General features: G+C 35.8%; 1 protein-coding gene across 4 annotated transcripts in view; it reads right to left on the bottom strand.

Annotated features, from left to right (window-relative positions):
* Positions 1–148: 148 nt before the first annotated feature.
* Positions 149–17,693, bottom strand: part of LOC112555699 (sodium/hydrogen exchanger 1-like) — a 26,787-nt gene continuing 9,242 nt past the window's right edge. For 3 of the 4 annotated variants that reach the window (XM_025224190.1, XM_025224192.1, XM_025224191.1), the window contains exons 4-24: positions 17,314–17,355; positions 16,733–16,804; positions 16,323–16,404; positions 15,959–15,986; positions 15,333–15,445; positions 15,000–15,075; positions 14,292–14,474; positions 13,845–13,926; positions 13,389–13,484; positions 12,450–12,571; positions 12,151–12,233; positions 11,777–11,905; positions 9,865–9,954; positions 9,578–9,643; positions 9,074–9,180; positions 8,812–8,871; positions 8,579–8,596; positions 5,509–5,606; positions 5,119–5,225; positions 4,109–4,378; positions 149–3,841 (exon numbers count right to left, since the gene is read on the bottom strand). In XM_025224190.1, the coding sequence (XP_025079975.1) occupies positions 3,827–3,841; positions 4,109–4,378; positions 5,119–5,225; positions 5,509–5,606; positions 8,579–8,596; positions 8,812–8,871; positions 9,074–9,180; positions 9,578–9,643; positions 9,865–9,954; positions 11,777–11,905; positions 12,151–12,233; positions 12,450–12,571; positions 13,389–13,484; positions 13,845–13,926; positions 14,292–14,474; positions 15,000–15,075; positions 15,333–15,445; positions 15,959–15,986; positions 16,323–16,404; positions 16,733–16,804; positions 17,314–17,355 (1,939 nt within the window). In that variant the 3' untranslated portion in view covers positions 149–3,826. The remainder of the gene's footprint in view (positions 3,842–4,108; positions 4,379–5,118; positions 5,226–5,508; positions 5,607–8,578; positions 8,597–8,811; positions 8,872–9,073; positions 9,181–9,577; positions 9,644–9,864; positions 9,955–11,776; positions 11,906–12,150; positions 12,234–12,449; positions 12,572–13,388; positions 13,485–13,844; positions 13,927–14,291; positions 14,475–14,999; positions 15,076–15,332; positions 15,446–15,958; positions 15,987–16,322; positions 16,405–16,732; positions 16,805–17,313; positions 17,356–17,693) is intronic. The other variant, XM_025224193.1, reaches the window with a different exon arrangement.

Below are 17,693 nucleotides of genomic sequence, written 5' to 3'. Positions count from 1 at the left end.
AAATTGTCTTTCTTTGATGCTTACCAGACAACCTAATAGGAACTTAGGGGCTACAACTGCTCTTTAACCAAAGTGAATTATTGCCTCAGGTCAGTGAGTTTAGCGGCCAGGGCTGCCAGAGGTCCCTTGAACAAACAAAACTCGAGTAGATATGAACATTTTGTTTACATTTATTAACATATCCACTTTGTAGCTATGTAGAAAAAACAGACATGGCATTTGTTATACAATATAATTTTTCTATATAAAACTTGAAGAATACTCATAAAAATTAACAATATTGATAACCTGAAAGTGATAAGAATATGAAAGACAATCAGAAATGTTACTGCCAACATTTACAGATCACATGATACAGCAAAAAAAATATTATCACCAAAATAAAAACCTCACACACTTAATATTGCCAGAAATCTTATAGTCACTATTAAATGATTTATCAAAAGCAGAAGGTAACAGAAATACAACAGTCATTGTATCATCAAATATTGAACTCAGTGCAAAAGCTTTACAAAGAAGTACTATTATGCCATATGATTTCACCACTGCACCTCACCTGAGATCCGTAAAATTTGATGGCATATTACCCTATCTACCAAACTCCTTAAAGCCCAAGTTCAAACAACCCTCTGAAAAAAGTAAACATGGTCTACAATCATTAGGTTCTCCATTCACCGACAGGGGAGTTCATGTTTACTTAGTTTTTAAGGCAGATTTAACTCAACACAAGGATTGTGTTTGTAAAGAATGTGAAGATGATACCCAAAGACTGTCAACTCCAAAACATACCAAACACACATACACACATGTATGCTAAGCATATGGGTAGCTCTTCATGCAAAATGTTTTCATGAATACTGCAGATTGAGACAGAACACATGCAATGCCCAGTTACCAATTGCTTCCAGTTTCCCAAAACCTACAAAGATGGTAGTTTTGAATTTACAAGTAGTTTGTAAACTTAGCTGTCTAAGGTGCTGAGTTCAGAAGTGACTTGAAAAATAAGGATATTGTCATGACAATAAGTGACAGTCACTTCACTCATATTGCTTGGTAAAGGAAGGATACCGTTATCCTGCTTCAGGGTGGTGAACAGCACTTGATGCTATACACCCCTAAGACACAATGGTAGAATGTTGCATGTTGAGTTATACCCCTTATTAATGCCATGCTCATTTGACTATTGCTACATGATTACAATATAGAAAACTGTAATAAAATGTTTTACATGCACTAAAAGCAAGATGAAATTGAACACACATTATGCTACACAATGTTATGGTGCAGGCAGAAGCACTCCAAGTATGCACATATATATTCCACAAAATATGCCCTAAATAAAGATATTGCTAAGGTAAGCTGAATTCATTTGAGCAGTCAACCTGTACAATGTCTGTGAAAGGGTCACAGCATACACTCTTCAAAAGTTCAATGCAATACAATAAATTTGTTGTTTAAAACTTGTAAGGATTATTGAATGAAGTGGACTGTTGCAACAAAAGATAAATAAAAAATTACTCATGTCAAATATTAGCTTGAATTTGAGCAAACACTTCTGAGAAGGTGGCAATGCATTGTTTTACCCTCATGTATTCATGGCAATGTTTGTTGTAAAATTACTCTTAGTAAAGAAAGTGGGCTGTTTCACAAAAAAATAAAAAAACAGAAACAAATTCCACAAAACACTGTTTGTAAAATCTGCTTGCCTCTGGCTTAAAAGTTTCACTTTTTGCTAGACTTGAATAGCATGTTATGCCTCATAAATGAGGTGTGAGCTAAATACCATAGACCTAATGAACAACACACAAAGCCATGCATTGCAAAACAATAAATATTTGTATATGACATACACATCTCAAGATCATGACCCAACTTTGCATTGAATGCCGATGAATAAAAACTGCTGAGAAAATATAAACACTGTTCTATAATGCATTAGATTAAAAAATGTTTAATGTTGATATGAAGCATAAGTATGCAGGCAAAATAGCTAATACACAAGAAGAAATCAATAGAAAAAAAATTATCTGTTCCCCATATGCCAAAGTCATGGAAACAGTGCTTGGCTGTGACTGGGGTGTAAGTCAGCAAAAAGAATAAATTTTTGCAGGATGTTTTGAGATAATGTAAACAAAACCCCAACAAGTATGATGTCAAAACACAACAATTGTCAAGGTGCTATGTAGATGCCTGTGATGAAGGCACAAACACCAATCAAAATCAATCATTATACCTGGTCTGATAGCTGCACCAAATTATTATTATTAATTAAGCACTTTAAAAGAGAGATTTTGATTATTTTCTGAGAAATATTGAAAATGGTGAGCAAGCAGGAGCATTTAGTGCCGCTATATCTGGCGCCATGAGAGCCTCTGCAGCTTTCTTCTTAATTCTCTTTCTTCCTCTCTTGTGGATTGCCTCAACAATGTTTATCAGTTCCTATACTGGATCAGTATGGAAGTGTTCTGATAAAAGGAGCAGTCACTGTGTACAACTCTACTTCATGGGATCAATTTTTCTCTGTTGCACTTGACTCGTTTAGCATGGAACTGCATACAAGAGGGTGAGGGCATGATAAAGGTAAGAATTATAAATGTTCTTTAAAATTGATATTTTCAATTTAAGTGACAGTTATATTGTTTGAGGGTATTTTTAACTTGCTTACAAAGCTGACGAATTCCTTGACTTTTAGAGGTAGTCACTCTGGTGAGTCAGTGTAACAGATATTGAAGGTAAACACAGGCAATACCATAAGCACGTGGGAAAAGGGGAAACAATCAGATCAAGTAAGCAGATGTTTGAAGGCATCTATATTCTCAGCGCATGTGAGTTCAGTGTTTCATTAAAAATAAAAAAAGCCAATAAAAATTAAGATAAAACAGCAAGCAAGGATCCTGCATCATGCAAAAGCATTTGACCCAGAATAAAGTGCTGGTAGTTTTCCTGAAATGAGAAGAATGTAGTTAAACATGTTGAAGTACTGGCGACAGATTTGTTACACTGCCGTGTTCCCCAGACCAATCAGAGTTATAGCAATCTGTAATGTAAGATATGCCACAAAACATGTGTTGAACTCTCTGAACACACATGGTCATGTCTGGGTAGCAATCACAGTTTAAATCACAGAAAAGTCTTATATTTTTAGCCAGTTAAACTGCTGTGGGTTTAGGTTTCTGTCAAATACATGTACAGCTGGAAGCTTCACAGCAAGCCCATACTTGTGGGTAAGATCAACAAGTGACTAGACTGTTTCCAAAAATTACTCTTAGCTTTAAAGGTTAATCCAAGAAATGAACAAGTGAACAGAACATAGTTTTCTCATTAGTTTGTTGAAAACATGTGTTGTGAACTTTTGATTAACTTCTTTCTTGAAAAAAGTCAAATGACTTATGGGTCAATAAGCAGTCAAAAAAGAAAAAAACAACCTAAAGAAAACACCAAAATTGACCTAAAACTGTCTGGTTTAGAAATACATCTACCGCTGCAGAATGCAGAAAGCCACTTAAGATCAAAACTACTACAAAAATAAGCATACGCCATTTTCTGTTAAAATTTTTTTCAAAAAGCGTGGCTGCTATGTAAAAGTATATAAATATAAAACTGTGGAAGTCTTAAGGCGAAGCTTCAGTCTACAGATTTTCCTGACTGTAAGCTTGCCAGGTCATCCATTTTGATGTCGTCTTGCCTCTGCAGACGATTTCTGCTCCCTCTTCCTCGCCCTAGAGAAGCCTGCATTAAAGGAGTTGCTGCATTATCACTTTTATCTTCTTTATTCACCTCGTCTTCCTCAAAGACACAGTCTAGAGGTGGAGTAGTAGGTGTGTTGTCAGAGTGTGCAGGACTGTAAAATATTTAAATTTATTAGTGATATCAAAGAATGCAAAAACTGAAGATACTATAGTACTGTTTCATTTTTCTGTGCAAAAAAGCTCCCATATATTTAATTAATTTTCTGAATGAAAATAATAAGAGGAAATATTGATGCAAGTGCACACATAAACATGTACATATATGCTCTTTGATGAACTAAGCACGGATACATTCCAACTATCATGTCTGTGCAGATGTACACAACATATATACACCATTATAACTCTTCAAAACAGACCTGTAAGTGGCCATTCTGGAGGTGGTACCCAGGTCTATGGTCAGCGCTCTGTCTCTTTTTAGATGGACGATTCTTCTCCAGGTCTGACTTTTCTGAACCTCGATCTGTGCACATCTGGGCCTGGTCTTCAGTCCAAGAAGCGGGACGTGATCTGATTTGTGACAGAATGCGACCCAGCTGTTGGTTTTTAAGAGTCTTCTTCTTCAGTTCATGGCTTAGGTTGTAAATGTTGTCAGTGGTGAGGTTTCGATCGTAGTTATTATGCAGCAACTGGACAAGAAATAAAGATAAATCCTTCACTGCACATCACCTCTATGGTGCTAGGTGTGTATTTGTGAGTTGACAGGATTAGTAAAGGATCTGCAGAGCACTGAGTAGAGAGAGAAAAAAAAGAGGAGACTAGGTCAGATGGGGAAGGAATTTGAGATTTTTTTGTGATTCAAGATTCTTTACTGCCCCTCTCGCTCATTCTTACCTAAATCAAATATGCCTACCCATACTAATTCATATCTGCTTATATATATTTATATAATCTCTCACACACATATACACATTCTGTTAATTCTCCCAGGTCACCATCCTCAGCAAAAACAAATTGAGCTAATCTATTGAGGGTCTTTTTATTTCGTGAAATTAGTAAAGAATGGAATTTATAGGTATTAGGATAGTATATATTAAGGTGGTAAATTATTTGTATGTTGGTTAGAAAATTTTTTACAGTTGAATAGATAATGAAATTCATCCCTTATATCCTTAAGTGTTACAGAGTCTACGCAGCCTTTCATTTTTAGGCATCTCACTTTATCGACTCTTATTCACCAGTACCTATATGATGTGTCCTGGGTTGTCAGCACAAAGCACTATATCATACCAAACTCACCATGTTTTCGATGGTTTAGCATTGTTGTCCAAACTGTCTAGCCTCCTAATGATCTTAACAAAAATGTGTTTTTATCTGAATTATGAATCATCAGACTATGGAAGTAAAAAGGTTTAAAAATTTATCTCACCATCCGACTGAAGCGTTGTGATTGCAGCAAAGCACGTAGTTTGTGTGCGTTGTTGATGTCTGAAGGTGGAGGACCTCGTGAAAACTGCCTTATACTCACTGGTGGCACTGGTTGAAAACAAGAAACTCATTAAACTGTTGAATCGCCTGTAAGAAACAACTAGTTATTCCATTGACAAAATTCACTTACAAAACAATTTAAAATAACACAGTGGGGCTTGGCAAGGGTGGTAGGGAAGAGGTGATATTTCTGTCTTGTTTTGTATCTTATATTTTCTTGCACACAGCCAGAATGACTTTGGTGTACAAAACACAACAGATATGCATTCTACAGTGATTAGAATAAAAAAGAAAAGCCTTCTACTCCTAACAGAAAAGTAGCGATGCGTACCAATCTCTCCGTGTTTTCTGAGTGTCACCTCTTCACCTTCCTCTTCCACCTCCTTTTCAGTCAGTCCTTTCAGATAATACTCTGTGTCAACACGAGGGCTGCAGAAATGGAAAAACATGGTCATACAGCTGTAGACTTGCACAAGACCATCTCCTTTTGTTACTTCTGTCCTCCATTTTCAAAAATCTGTGCTGTCTTGTTAAATTTTGTGCTATATGTTTTCCAAGTTTTCCGCATCTGTTTTCTTACTGACTTGCAAAGGATTTTTATACACTATAAAAACAGAGCCTTGTTTTGAATGTATTAGAAGCTCAAAATAAGTTTTAAATGCTTGAAATTACAAAAAATAATGTCGCGTGTCCTTACAAACATAATAAGGAAAGAATTATTAATGTATTGTATGTAGTGCAGTGTAACTTATAAATGAAGCTTAAAAATTGTCATCATGAGACTGCTTTATGTCTCTTTACTAATGAAACATAAAATAATAAGAGCTTCTTGTGGCACTTCCCAAATTCATGCGCCACCTGTGAAAAACTGTCAGCCTTCCCATATAAACCAATCGGTAGTCAGCTTGGTTTCTACACTGTGGTCGCCTAGAAAATGATGCTCTTTTCTCACCACCAGAAGCACTCATTTAAGTATGAAATTTTAACACCACCCCCCCTCAAAAAAAAACAACCAAAAACATTGCAGTTAACCAATAAAACAGTTTAACATGAAATAACATTAAGAGCAGTGAACTGTGAAATACAAAGCCCAATGAAAACTCTGAGAACAAAAAGCAATGTACATGCACCATTAACAAAACAGAATTCCTCTTGGTTAAAATGAATGTTAAATATATTTGCCGAGTACAAATAATACAGAAGTGTCTGATGGCCCCTGACTGCACTAACTAGGATTTAAAAACATTATCAACATGCCAGCAGTCATATATAAGACTGTCAGGACCTTACCATCCCCACGTCCACCTTCTAACATCTGCACACCAAAACACTATTTCTATGAGCAGAACAACCTTTTAAAGTCCGTCTTACTTTTTCTCCTAAAGCTGACTTTACAGTTTACTCAATGTTCAAATGAAAGAGAACTGGAATATAACTCATTCTTCCTCAAAATTTCTCATCTTCAGTCTTGACTGGATGCATTCTATCATGGCAACGGTGTGAACCATTTCTGGCTGAAATAACAGCACAGGAAGTCCATTTAAGTAGGAACTACCACCCTGATCTAACAATAACAGCCAGTCCATTTCTTGTCCAGAAATCTATTAATAGGTGTCACCTATGCATTTACTAGTTACTAAAAAAAATCTCTGCTGGCATGCAGCTTTGGCTTTTAATTACTGAAATTATAGAACTGTAGAGCAATCTTAAGCTTGCTTATTTAACTGTGTTTCATTTATTGTTCTTCTTCTATTGTTTTTGCCATGTCTTGACAATAGATGTTAGTAAATGCTGTAATTGAAATATCAATAACACAGCCATCACACCTGGTTAATAAAGACCAACAATAACAACAATGGATGTTTTTGAAACTAACTATAGCCAGTGTTCAGGTTGTCATTTCACAGACAAACTGTTTACAGAGTTTATGGGAACTGTTTAAAAATGAAAATTAATTACTGCATGCTTGCCAAAGATAGTCTGTAGATGGCTTAGACGTTAAGATCCATGGTCAAATGTGTACCATAACAATGATTAAGGTCACATATTTATTGATGTCTGTAAAAGTTTCCAAGAATTTTGGTAAATTATTTTTATATGTACTTGCTTATCTATCATTGCATTTCACACCTTTGAATTTCAATACCAGTGGTCATTAAATCTACGAATCTTTTTTTAAGCCTTCAAGTTTTAGTATCAGTGGTTATTGTGAGTGTGTGTGTGTGTTTTCTTTTTTTAAAATATACTTCTGGTGGGAGATTGGGCCTGTAATTCATCTGAAATTTGTTTTTATCACCTTACAGGTCTCCAGGAACTTGTTTGTGAATCTCGTAAGATCCACTGAAATTACAGACATCTATCCTAGCTGGTACTTTACACCTGTAAGAATGATGCCAGTCTGGCAAGCTTTTGTTCATATCAGTTGAAATCTTTGGCTCAATTTGACTGTATATCTGGTCTGGTTAAGTAGGCTATGGATATTTTGCAATACCAGTTCACGCAGCTAAACTCCTGAGCCATGAACTATTGAGCAGGTGAAGTTATCTAACCAAACTATATAGCGGGAATTCCCCCCCCCCAAAAAAAAATAAAAATAAAAAAAATGCAGCATTGTGCATAAGTTATTTGGTCAAAAGAAGGTTAGGACAGCCTACCATGAATCCATACATAATGCTGATACCAAGTCAGTTAACTGGTGATCGGCTAGTACTAGCCAAGGGATAAATGAATGAAAACCACTCTCTATGGGTAGCTGGGTAAACATGCCTCATGTATAACTGCCCACTTCATATTAACGTTCTGTGGAGGTGCTGACTACTATCAAGACTGCAGGTGCACCAGCAATTGAGACATCACACTCACCAGTGCTACACACAGAACTTGTAAGTGAATTCTCTGGGCATCTTAAAAATGCCACAATAGCCTAAAATGTTTTGCGACATGCCTTCATGATCAAGCAACAGAGTTCTAAAGCTTACATTGGCAAACTACGTTTATAACCACTGCTTATATTCTGAGTAAGAAATATAAGTCATGGTTTCCTTATCCATGTACGATCTTTGGATCTACATATCACAGAATATAGTTGAGGTTGGAATAAAGAGTCCATGAGGGACTCGTACACAGCATGGCACCAAAGTTTTTCCAGATTCACGATTGATTAAAAGGAATACGCATTATGAGACCTGTAAAATCATTCCATAGCTGGACAAGCCAGTTCAACAGATAGTGTACCTAAAAGGACGTTAAACAGGTTCAAATGCACAAAAGACAGCAAGTGATCGATGGGTTAAACATTCTGAAGGACGAATGTCACTACAGATAAAGCACTGAAATGAAAGTAAAAACCTTGTTGCATGAATCATGAAAGCAGTTGCTTTACACTGGAACATATAACTTACCATGGGTTGACTGGGTTTCTGAGCAGAAGCAAAATAACCCAGGAGAATAATAGTTATATACACCTTGCATCTTTACCTCAGCACAAGGAGTAAACAAAGGTAATAGAGAAAATTAAAAAATTAAAGTAAAGAGAATATAAGAAAATAAAAAGTGAAATTTCAATGACTGTGTTTGTACAGGAAAAAGTCTTATTGATATTTCAACTATGTTGGTGTGAAACAAAAGAACTTACAGGTTTGATTCACCAATCATAGAAGCAGCTTTGCACAACTTCAAGTGCTTGTAGTGTTCCCTGTAAGGTAAGAACAGGCCTTCTGAATGAGCATGTATGCATCCTCCCATCACATTCACTACAAGCTCAGAAATATGCTATAATGTGCACAGACACGCATGCAAATAATCTGCAGCAAAACAATCACATTATGATGCTGGCCTGTAATTATTAGATATACAATACAAAGAGTTGGAGATTGTAATTAAAACCTGGGACTCACTTCATCACAATTTTTTCATAGAAGTCATGAAGCTGAGTGTCTGAGTTGACCGGGGTGAGCACCAGCCATTTTTGCATGTAGTCCACATCTAGACGGTCTAATTCCTCCTGTTGCAACAAGCGCGTACACGGTCAAAGGAAGCAAAAAATACCATACTACAGGCAGACCCAAGTTGCGAACGGATTTATATAATAAATCAATCCTACCCTATCCATGTACAGCATTGAATCAATAAAGCATTGAAATTCATTTTTATAAATAAGTCGAGGGTAAGAATCAATGTATTACAGTAGTCTATAAGCAATGTCTCTCTTTATGCAGTTACACATACAAATGGGCATTACTAAACATGCATACAGATCACATAAGCAGATGGCCAAACATGTATGCATCCAAGTGGCATGGCATGTCTCATCACCCCTATGTGTGGGAAATGCACTGTACACATGATTTCTATTGGTATTCTTTATATTCTTAATATTCTTATTATTTTTTATCACATACCCTTAAATGGTTTCGTCCATGCATTCCTACAACCACCTCAATACCTGCCATGAGATGGTCAGTAACCTGAAAGACAAAGATCACAGCCTATTAACAAAACAATTCATCCACATATACAACCCTTTCACCTCTAAGAGAGATTAACTAGAGTCCTAAACATCATGTAAAAAAGAAAAAGGTAAAGGTATATGACTAAATAGTCAAGTAGGTGTTAGATGAGTGAAGCAGATGACTCACTACTCCTGTGAGTGTTTAGGTGAGAAAAAGGAAAATGACTCAAAACTCACATGACCATTCAGCTCGCAGTACATGCTCTGATTTTTCTCTGGTTCCAATTTAATGGCCAGCAGCGTAACCAAGGGTTTGATGGTAATCCCCTGAAATAATGAGAAGTTTGGTAACTGTCAATAACAAGTAAAATATAACCTGTTAAATCAAATTTATAAATAATAATGGTAATTCACAAACAGTACAAGTTTCTCAGACCACAGGACAAGGATGCTAAGTTTATGAAAAATCTCATGTTACAGAGGCAGCAAAGCATTGTTTGTGCTTCCAAGATGTAAGCAGATGCTCAGTTATCTGAATATTGTTAAATTGAGTTGTTTCCTGCATCTCTTAAAACAACTAGTTAACAGCAGATGAAGCAGACACTGTAGTACTCGCAGACTGCTGTAGAAAATTAGATAAAAGAAAATATCACAAATTATTTTAAAGAAATAGATTTTAAGAACCTGAATAAATTACATTATTTTTACTGTCTTTCATCTGCAGTTCTAGCTTATATATTATTTGCAATGTTTTGTAATGCCACCTGCATTTATAATAAACAGATTCAGGACTCCAACACCAACCAACACCAAGAAAATTCTGGTCATCAAACATGCTGATGTCTCTGGCAGCTTCATGCATAAATGGCATTCAAAAATGTTCTGGCAATATCCAGCTTTTTAGCATGTTGAGCTACACAGAAATCTCTTTACCAAACATACTACTTCTAGGGTTCAGAAGACTGCATGCACTACTGAGAAAATAAAAGCCAGCACAACATATGTAACAGGACAATAAAAAATTACGGACTGTCTCATCCTGACGGTGCAGGGCCTTGGGCAGTCCCCCCAGCTTGCACCCCCAAGTACCAGCTCTGCCTTGATGAGAGAAGGGAAAAGAAAACCCAAAGCTTCCAATTACTAAGGTGAATTGTACGACATCAGGAAAGAGAAGAAAGGGAGAACTGGATTGAGGGCCAATACCATGAAATAGAGGAAAAAATGGCATGGGGATGACAGCAAAAAGGTTTACCAAATACTACAAGGCCCTCACCAAGACAGGTCAACACATGACTTAAGTCATTAAAGATAGCAGAAGCCACATTCTCACAGAAAGCACTGCTGTACTCAACTGATGGACTGAATATTGCAAAAACCTTTACAACTTCCAGCTGAAGAAAGATGCTAGCATCCTTCAAAACAATCAAACTAGAACCGGCAAACCTGCAGACCTACCAGTCCTATTGGAAAGAGGTTGACAGAGCAGCATGCTGTCTGAAGGAATGAAAGTCACCAGGCACAGACATCCCAGTTGAGCTGTTCAAATAGGGTGGGGATGAAACAACAAAAGCTTTCAATGCTCTGTGCCAAAGAGTCTGGGAATGCAGAGAATGAATGTAGTGACTAGTCATATTATATCCCTTTCAAAAGCAGGAAACTTGTGAGACAACAAGATAACTCTTGTAAGCTATCAAGATGCAATTAACCACATACAGCTGGTCTCCTACATTAACTCTGGCTACCCTCACTCATATCTGAGCTATGACAGTCACAATTCTTATTCTATGGACTGCAGACAAATGATTCTAACAATCAGTGTTTTACAAACAATGACATTTGGGGAGCCTCTCGGCTTGACAAACGCCAACAATTTTATAATTTAATGTAAATAATAGGACTTTTCTTCCTAATGTTAACCAGTGTAGTTTACCTAATGTCACCATATTGCTGCTTTTACTGTAAATTTCTAATGGTTTTTTTTTTTGGAGCATTTAGCTGTATACTTGTTAGTAAGCCATGGCAGTCACCCTAGCTCAGGTGTATACTTACTAGTAAGCCACTATAGTCACCCTAGATGAGGAATAAAGTCATACTATTGCAATGTACAAGATCAACACATAAAAATGAGCATCACAATATGTATTATTACCTGTACAAATACTGTGAAGATGATGGTTGACAGGGTGGTGGTGACAAACATCTGTTTCATGGGCAGACTTTTGTCATCAAGCAAGGCAGCCAGAGAAAATGCCACAGCTCCTCTTAGTCCACCATAAGCCTTTAGACACAGGCATACAATATGCAGAAACATACAGCCCATCATGAAAATCAAGTTCTGTCCCTTTCTCTTTTACTTTTGACTAACAGAAGATCCATAGTAATTTGACTTTAAAAACAAAAACTAATATTTTCCTGAGGTATGCAGAAACAGTTTTGTATGCTGATACAAGCAGAGAAGTGAATTTCAAATGGACAACAACAATGCTAGCAATAATGAATAAAGATATATGAAGTAAAACTCACAATCATAAACATTTCATCAGTTGTGATGCGACGAACTCTCATTCTGTCAAAACGATTAATAAGCGAAGCCATGGCAAACACAACTGGAAAAAAACACATCCAAGAACATTATAGTATACAGGTATGAATAATAATTAAAATGTGGGATAAAAGCATTTCAGTTACAACATGATGGATTATAGGAGTAGAATCCGAGCATAATAACAATAATAATAACAATGATACAGTATGAATGAGAAAAAGAACAAGGGTAGGAGAACGACAATGACATGGTCTGTCAACAAAGAATAAACACTGACTGATGAACCTGTAGACCAGACACAGCAATAGCGTCCACAGCACAAAGCCAGTGTGCCATTCATGGTCATCATGAACCATAACTAGGCCGAGAAACAGAAAAATGATGATCTCCGAGGCTGACCTGTAAAAAAGATAAGAGGGACTCTAGCATTAACTTTACTCAGCTGTAGATGCAACTATCTATAGGGTACATCTACTTTTAAAACAAAAATTTACAGACTGTCTGTATATTTGATTTCATATGACCACAAAGTGTTACTTGCATTCCAGCATTTAAAAAAAAATCTGTTTACATATATTTCATGCTTCAAATGTAAATATTTTTGAGACTGGAACTGAGCTGTCTCCCTTTTATGTACGAGCTGTTTTTCAAAGGTGAACAATTCCCATTCTCCCCTTACAGAAGAACTTTGAAGATAGAAAGAATGGAAAATGTTACCCTTCATAAGTTTTGATTCAAATTTACAAAATATTGGTCTGCATACCAGGGCATTCAAATTTATAACATGCATTCATTACACAAGATGCTGCAAAAAGTAGACACAATTTAACCCAGACCTCTACTGATGTGTTTCTGCAAGTGCTTTACGCTGAAAAGTACATTAAGAATCCACGAAGGTTAAATAAATTAGATAAATAAGTTTCAGCTAATCAAATGAAAACTTAAATCTTCACCCCTCACTTAATGAAAAAAATACTAAAACATGAACAAACTAGCACCTGTGCCCATGGATTCTAATTTGGTCCAAAAAGAGACTTTACATAATACAATTAAGTAGCAAATTATAAATCACTTTTAATACACCGTCATTACATAATAATAAAAGCATATTATTAAATTATTTTTCTTATACTATCTTTGATTGTAGCAGCTTTATCAAATGAGATACGCATTACCTATTCAGAAAAAGATTATTAAAATTTGAAAAGTTACTCACGCTAGCACCTTAGTGAAGTATTTGACAGTGATGCGAGATTTAGGACTTATGTTGTGGAAAGCGTAGTGACACTGGATCAGCCCACACCCAATAATGCTGAATTGTGCAAATAGCAAATATCACTAGTACCATGCAGATACTGCACCATGAGAATCAAATATATGGAAATGAAGACTTCAGGTTATGATCTTTTTCTCTCAGCACCAAATACAGCATAAAAGCTTTGAACACTTGCATCTTCAAAGTTACTTTAACCAGCAAGAAAATAATGCATGTCATCCTTAATATTTTGCTTTATGCACACATTTATGTCATTTGCTCATCGTGCATTTTAATCTGAAGATCATTTCAGAGATATTCTTCTTCAAAAGTGTTATGAAAAAGACAAAACATGATAATAAAAGACAAGTCAAGATTAATCACAAGTGAAAATGTCAAGTACGCCAAGCCACCCACCTGATTATACCAGACACTTCAAACAGCTCTGCCATCAGGAATCCCAGGTATGCCATGGTATAGATGACAAGAGGCTGAACGACTGAAATCATCACCAGTTGTCAGGTCAAATGAAGAGTGAAGACAAATTGACAAATATACAAATCTTTATTAACAAAGGTATTTGAATATGATGCCCTGAGAAAAAAATGCGCTATGCTTTATCATCATCATCATCATTATCATCAACGTTTTTCTTCTCAGACCATATCATAACTATGAAAAAATGCCTCAGATGGATAAAACTTTCCAAATGACCCCATGGGTAGCTCAGCCTAGAACTGCTGAAGAAGGCAAATGTTTCGTGGCATAAAAACGTTAAAATAATAATGCATCGCAGGCTATGAAAATCAGATAACGACATTTTCTTTAAATGTGATATGGTGTTAAACAAAATACTGCTCTTACCCCTGACATGATATGTGTACTTTGTAAGCACAGCTGTTACGATGCCAGCCAGAACTCCAATTAGAAGGCCTCCTGCACAGACAACCACAAACTTGACAATGCCAAGGACAATCTGTGCAATTGGAATGGTACCCATCTCATTGTAGACCTGCATAACCTTGTACAGCACAACAGTCACACCGTCTGCAAAGAAATAAAAAAAAAATGTAAAATTGTATGAAAACTGACATGGGATAAAAATAACTTTTTGAAATGAAGACTTAAAGAAAACTGAGACTAATTTCTTTTTTCTTCTGATGAAACTAAGATCAAACTATTAATTCTTCCCTAACAGTTTGCACCTGTGAATGCGAATATCTTCATAGCTCTATACTCAGCTGCATCTATACACCAGTATTGAAGGAGCTATTCTATAGCTTGACTGTATCAAGTTGAGAAATGTTAGGTGAGCTTAAAAGATCTAAAGCAATAAGCGGTTGTGAGAAATAACCTCTTATACTACAATGAAACAAAAATTAATTAAAAGGAACATCTTGAAATAAAATGTTCCTATTAAAATTTTAACAAACATCTTACAGAATTAGTACTTAAATTATTGGTTATATTGTTTTTTCAAGTCTGATATGTACATTTTCTAAAGAGCATAAGAGAACTGAAGTAGACAACAAGGTAATGAGATAAGGTAAGCATATCAGAAGGTCTACTCACCATTCAGCAATGACTCGCCGAAGACAATAAAGTATAGAACATGATTCACACCAATCTCATTGAACACAGCTAGGACCTAGGAACCAGAAATTATATTTAGAAGCTGAAAGAAGTTTTTGTTCTTAACTATTTCCATGAAGCAGGAAAAGATGATCACACAAAAAGAAGATGATGATAATGTTAATAATGATGGTCCTTCATCAGAAGTTTTCATCCTTAACAGATAAAACAGTAAGAGGTTTTGCAATAGATGAGACAGCATAATCAGTATGGGAGAGACAGCCATATCACTAGCAGCAAGACAACAAGAAGAGCTAAGGGCAAACTACTCACAGCCACAGGGTCGACAGCCACAATCAGAGATGAGAAGAGAAGGATTTGTACCAGACTGATATGTTCAATGTCACCCATGGCTCCACATAACATCAATCCATACAGTGAGAGACCTGTGCCAGAGAGCAAAAACTTTTTTTTTAAACATGACTTCTTAATCATCTTGACATTCTCCTACCTGTTTTTTAAAAAATCAAAACAACATCAGCAAGATTCCCATCTATGCTCCAGACCCAGCTCTTCACAAGCACATGGAGATAACATGTATTACAATATTATGTAAACAGACTGATATACTTTAGAAGTGAACACTAGAGTTGAGATGCTTGCCTTTACCGCCTTAAAACACAGACAAATGAAGACAATACAAAACAAAGACAGATGCAAAAAGAAAAAAATATGTGATGATAAGTGCATGAAAACAATGTATACAAAGGAGTCTTATAGAGCGCACACACACACACTCTTTTTCATACACACAGGGGCATGTATACACTTAGGTAAGAGAAAGTGGTAATGGCAAAGGAAACAGACTGGAGAGAAAGAAGATGGCAACAGACAACAGGGGCAGATGCAGTGAGAATTATAATGATGAACATGCTCAATAGTGCTGATCCTTTGCTCACCAAGAAGAAAGCAGGCAAGGATGGTTCCCTGGACAAAATCAAGAAAACATCAGTTTGTACTAGCTAACCAGAACTATCTTGTTAAGAGCATTCAGTCTCTCTCAGATATGAAACCCCTTAAAAGCAGGGAAGAAACTTAACTTGATGTCAGCAGCAATCTTCATTGAATAAACTCTAACCCCCGTTCCTCCTCGCCAAAATAAGCCAAATGCTAAACATATCCATTACAACTTGTATACAAGTACAAATGAAGGCAGGCACAATTCCATGCTTTGAATCTGCAGAGTGATGATGATGTATTAACTCACAAATCCATATATGTAATTCTATCTGCATGCATATAATGAATAAGTTATAATCTTACAAGAACTGCAAACAGCAGAACAGTTCCAAGGTTTTCTGAGAAAGTTCTGTCATAGAGACTGAATGCAGATTCCAGAATTATCCTGTAAATACAGCAACAAATTCAATGTTATCTTTAGCAATTAAAATACTGTCTTCAGATTTTAGCAGTTATTTATTTAAATCACTCTAAATATTTTGCATGTTAATAATAGTTTATGAACATTAAATAAGATCAAAATAATTAATTTCTTCTTGTCACACATGACAGAATTGCATGTCAGAGTTACTCTTTATCTGTTGTTTCCCCCTCTTCCCAAACCAATAAATAGTTTTAACTGGCAACAAATGGAGATTAAACAGGAGCTAATACAGTAAAGCTTAGGTCAATATCATTCAACAAGCAAAAAAAATTGCAGATTCAATACTCACGGTGGCAACAGGAAAACAAAAAACTGATGTGGACTAAACAGCTCAGGAAGTTCCTTTGAAACTTGTGAAAAGCTGAGGTATCACAAAGTAAGTTTTATAAGTGTTTTTTGAAAATTGTTCAATGAATAAGTTAAAAGAGTCCTAAAATTGTTAAAGATCAAAGACATTAATTAAAGAATGACGTTATCCAAATGTTTATTGATATGACTGACAATTACTTGATGCAGAAATTTGCTTTTAGCAAATAAATGTGCTGTTGTACACAGATTTTATTTAACAGACATGTAAATAAGCTAGGAATTCCTAAACAAATGTGATATTTTTTTTTTTCTAAAGCATCCAGATACATATTCCTCACTCTTATTATCAGTCTTATGTGCATGAAATAATATGCATATACTAACTGTGCAGAGATGTGTGTAATCATGAACACACATAATTAACCAATCATCTAAAGTCTATGTGATTTAACTTAAAATTTAATTTACTCTTCTACTGTAAATACAGACTAACAAACACTAAGAAATGCTGTTGTGGCAATACTTGGACCCCTTCACAAAAGGAAACAATCTCAGACTTACTGTATGATGGCTCCAAATGCTGTTCCTAATACGATCAGCATACTTCGCAAGGAAAACAGAAAAATCCAGTTAAGAAATGCTCAAACAATTAGTGAATTAAAACACACCAGTCAAGCGATGCTTCCAATCAAGAAAAGTTATCCCCATATAATGAATGTATTATAGAAAAAGAAACGATAAAGCAGACATCCATTAATTGCTTTAAAAAGGCAACCCAAAGGGAAAAATGTAAACTTAAAGTTTCTAGCAAGTTAGCAGAGCATGCAGCTTTATTAGTGTTACAAACATTTGAAGTGAATGCTTAATCTTTTATTTGGGGGCAAAGCACACTTGGGTTGATCTGAATTCCTACTTCTGATGTCATGGAAGACCACAGTCAA

This window comes from Pomacea canaliculata, linkage group LG14 (assembly GCF_003073045.1).
Source record: "Pomacea canaliculata isolate SZHN2017 linkage group LG14, ASM307304v1, whole genome shotgun sequence".
NCBI classification, from domain to species: Eukaryota; Metazoa; Mollusca; class Gastropoda; order Architaenioglossa; family Ampullariidae; genus Pomacea; species Pomacea canaliculata.
Note: the sequence above shows the minus strand (reverse complement) of the source record. Positions and strands in the feature narration are given on the sequence as shown.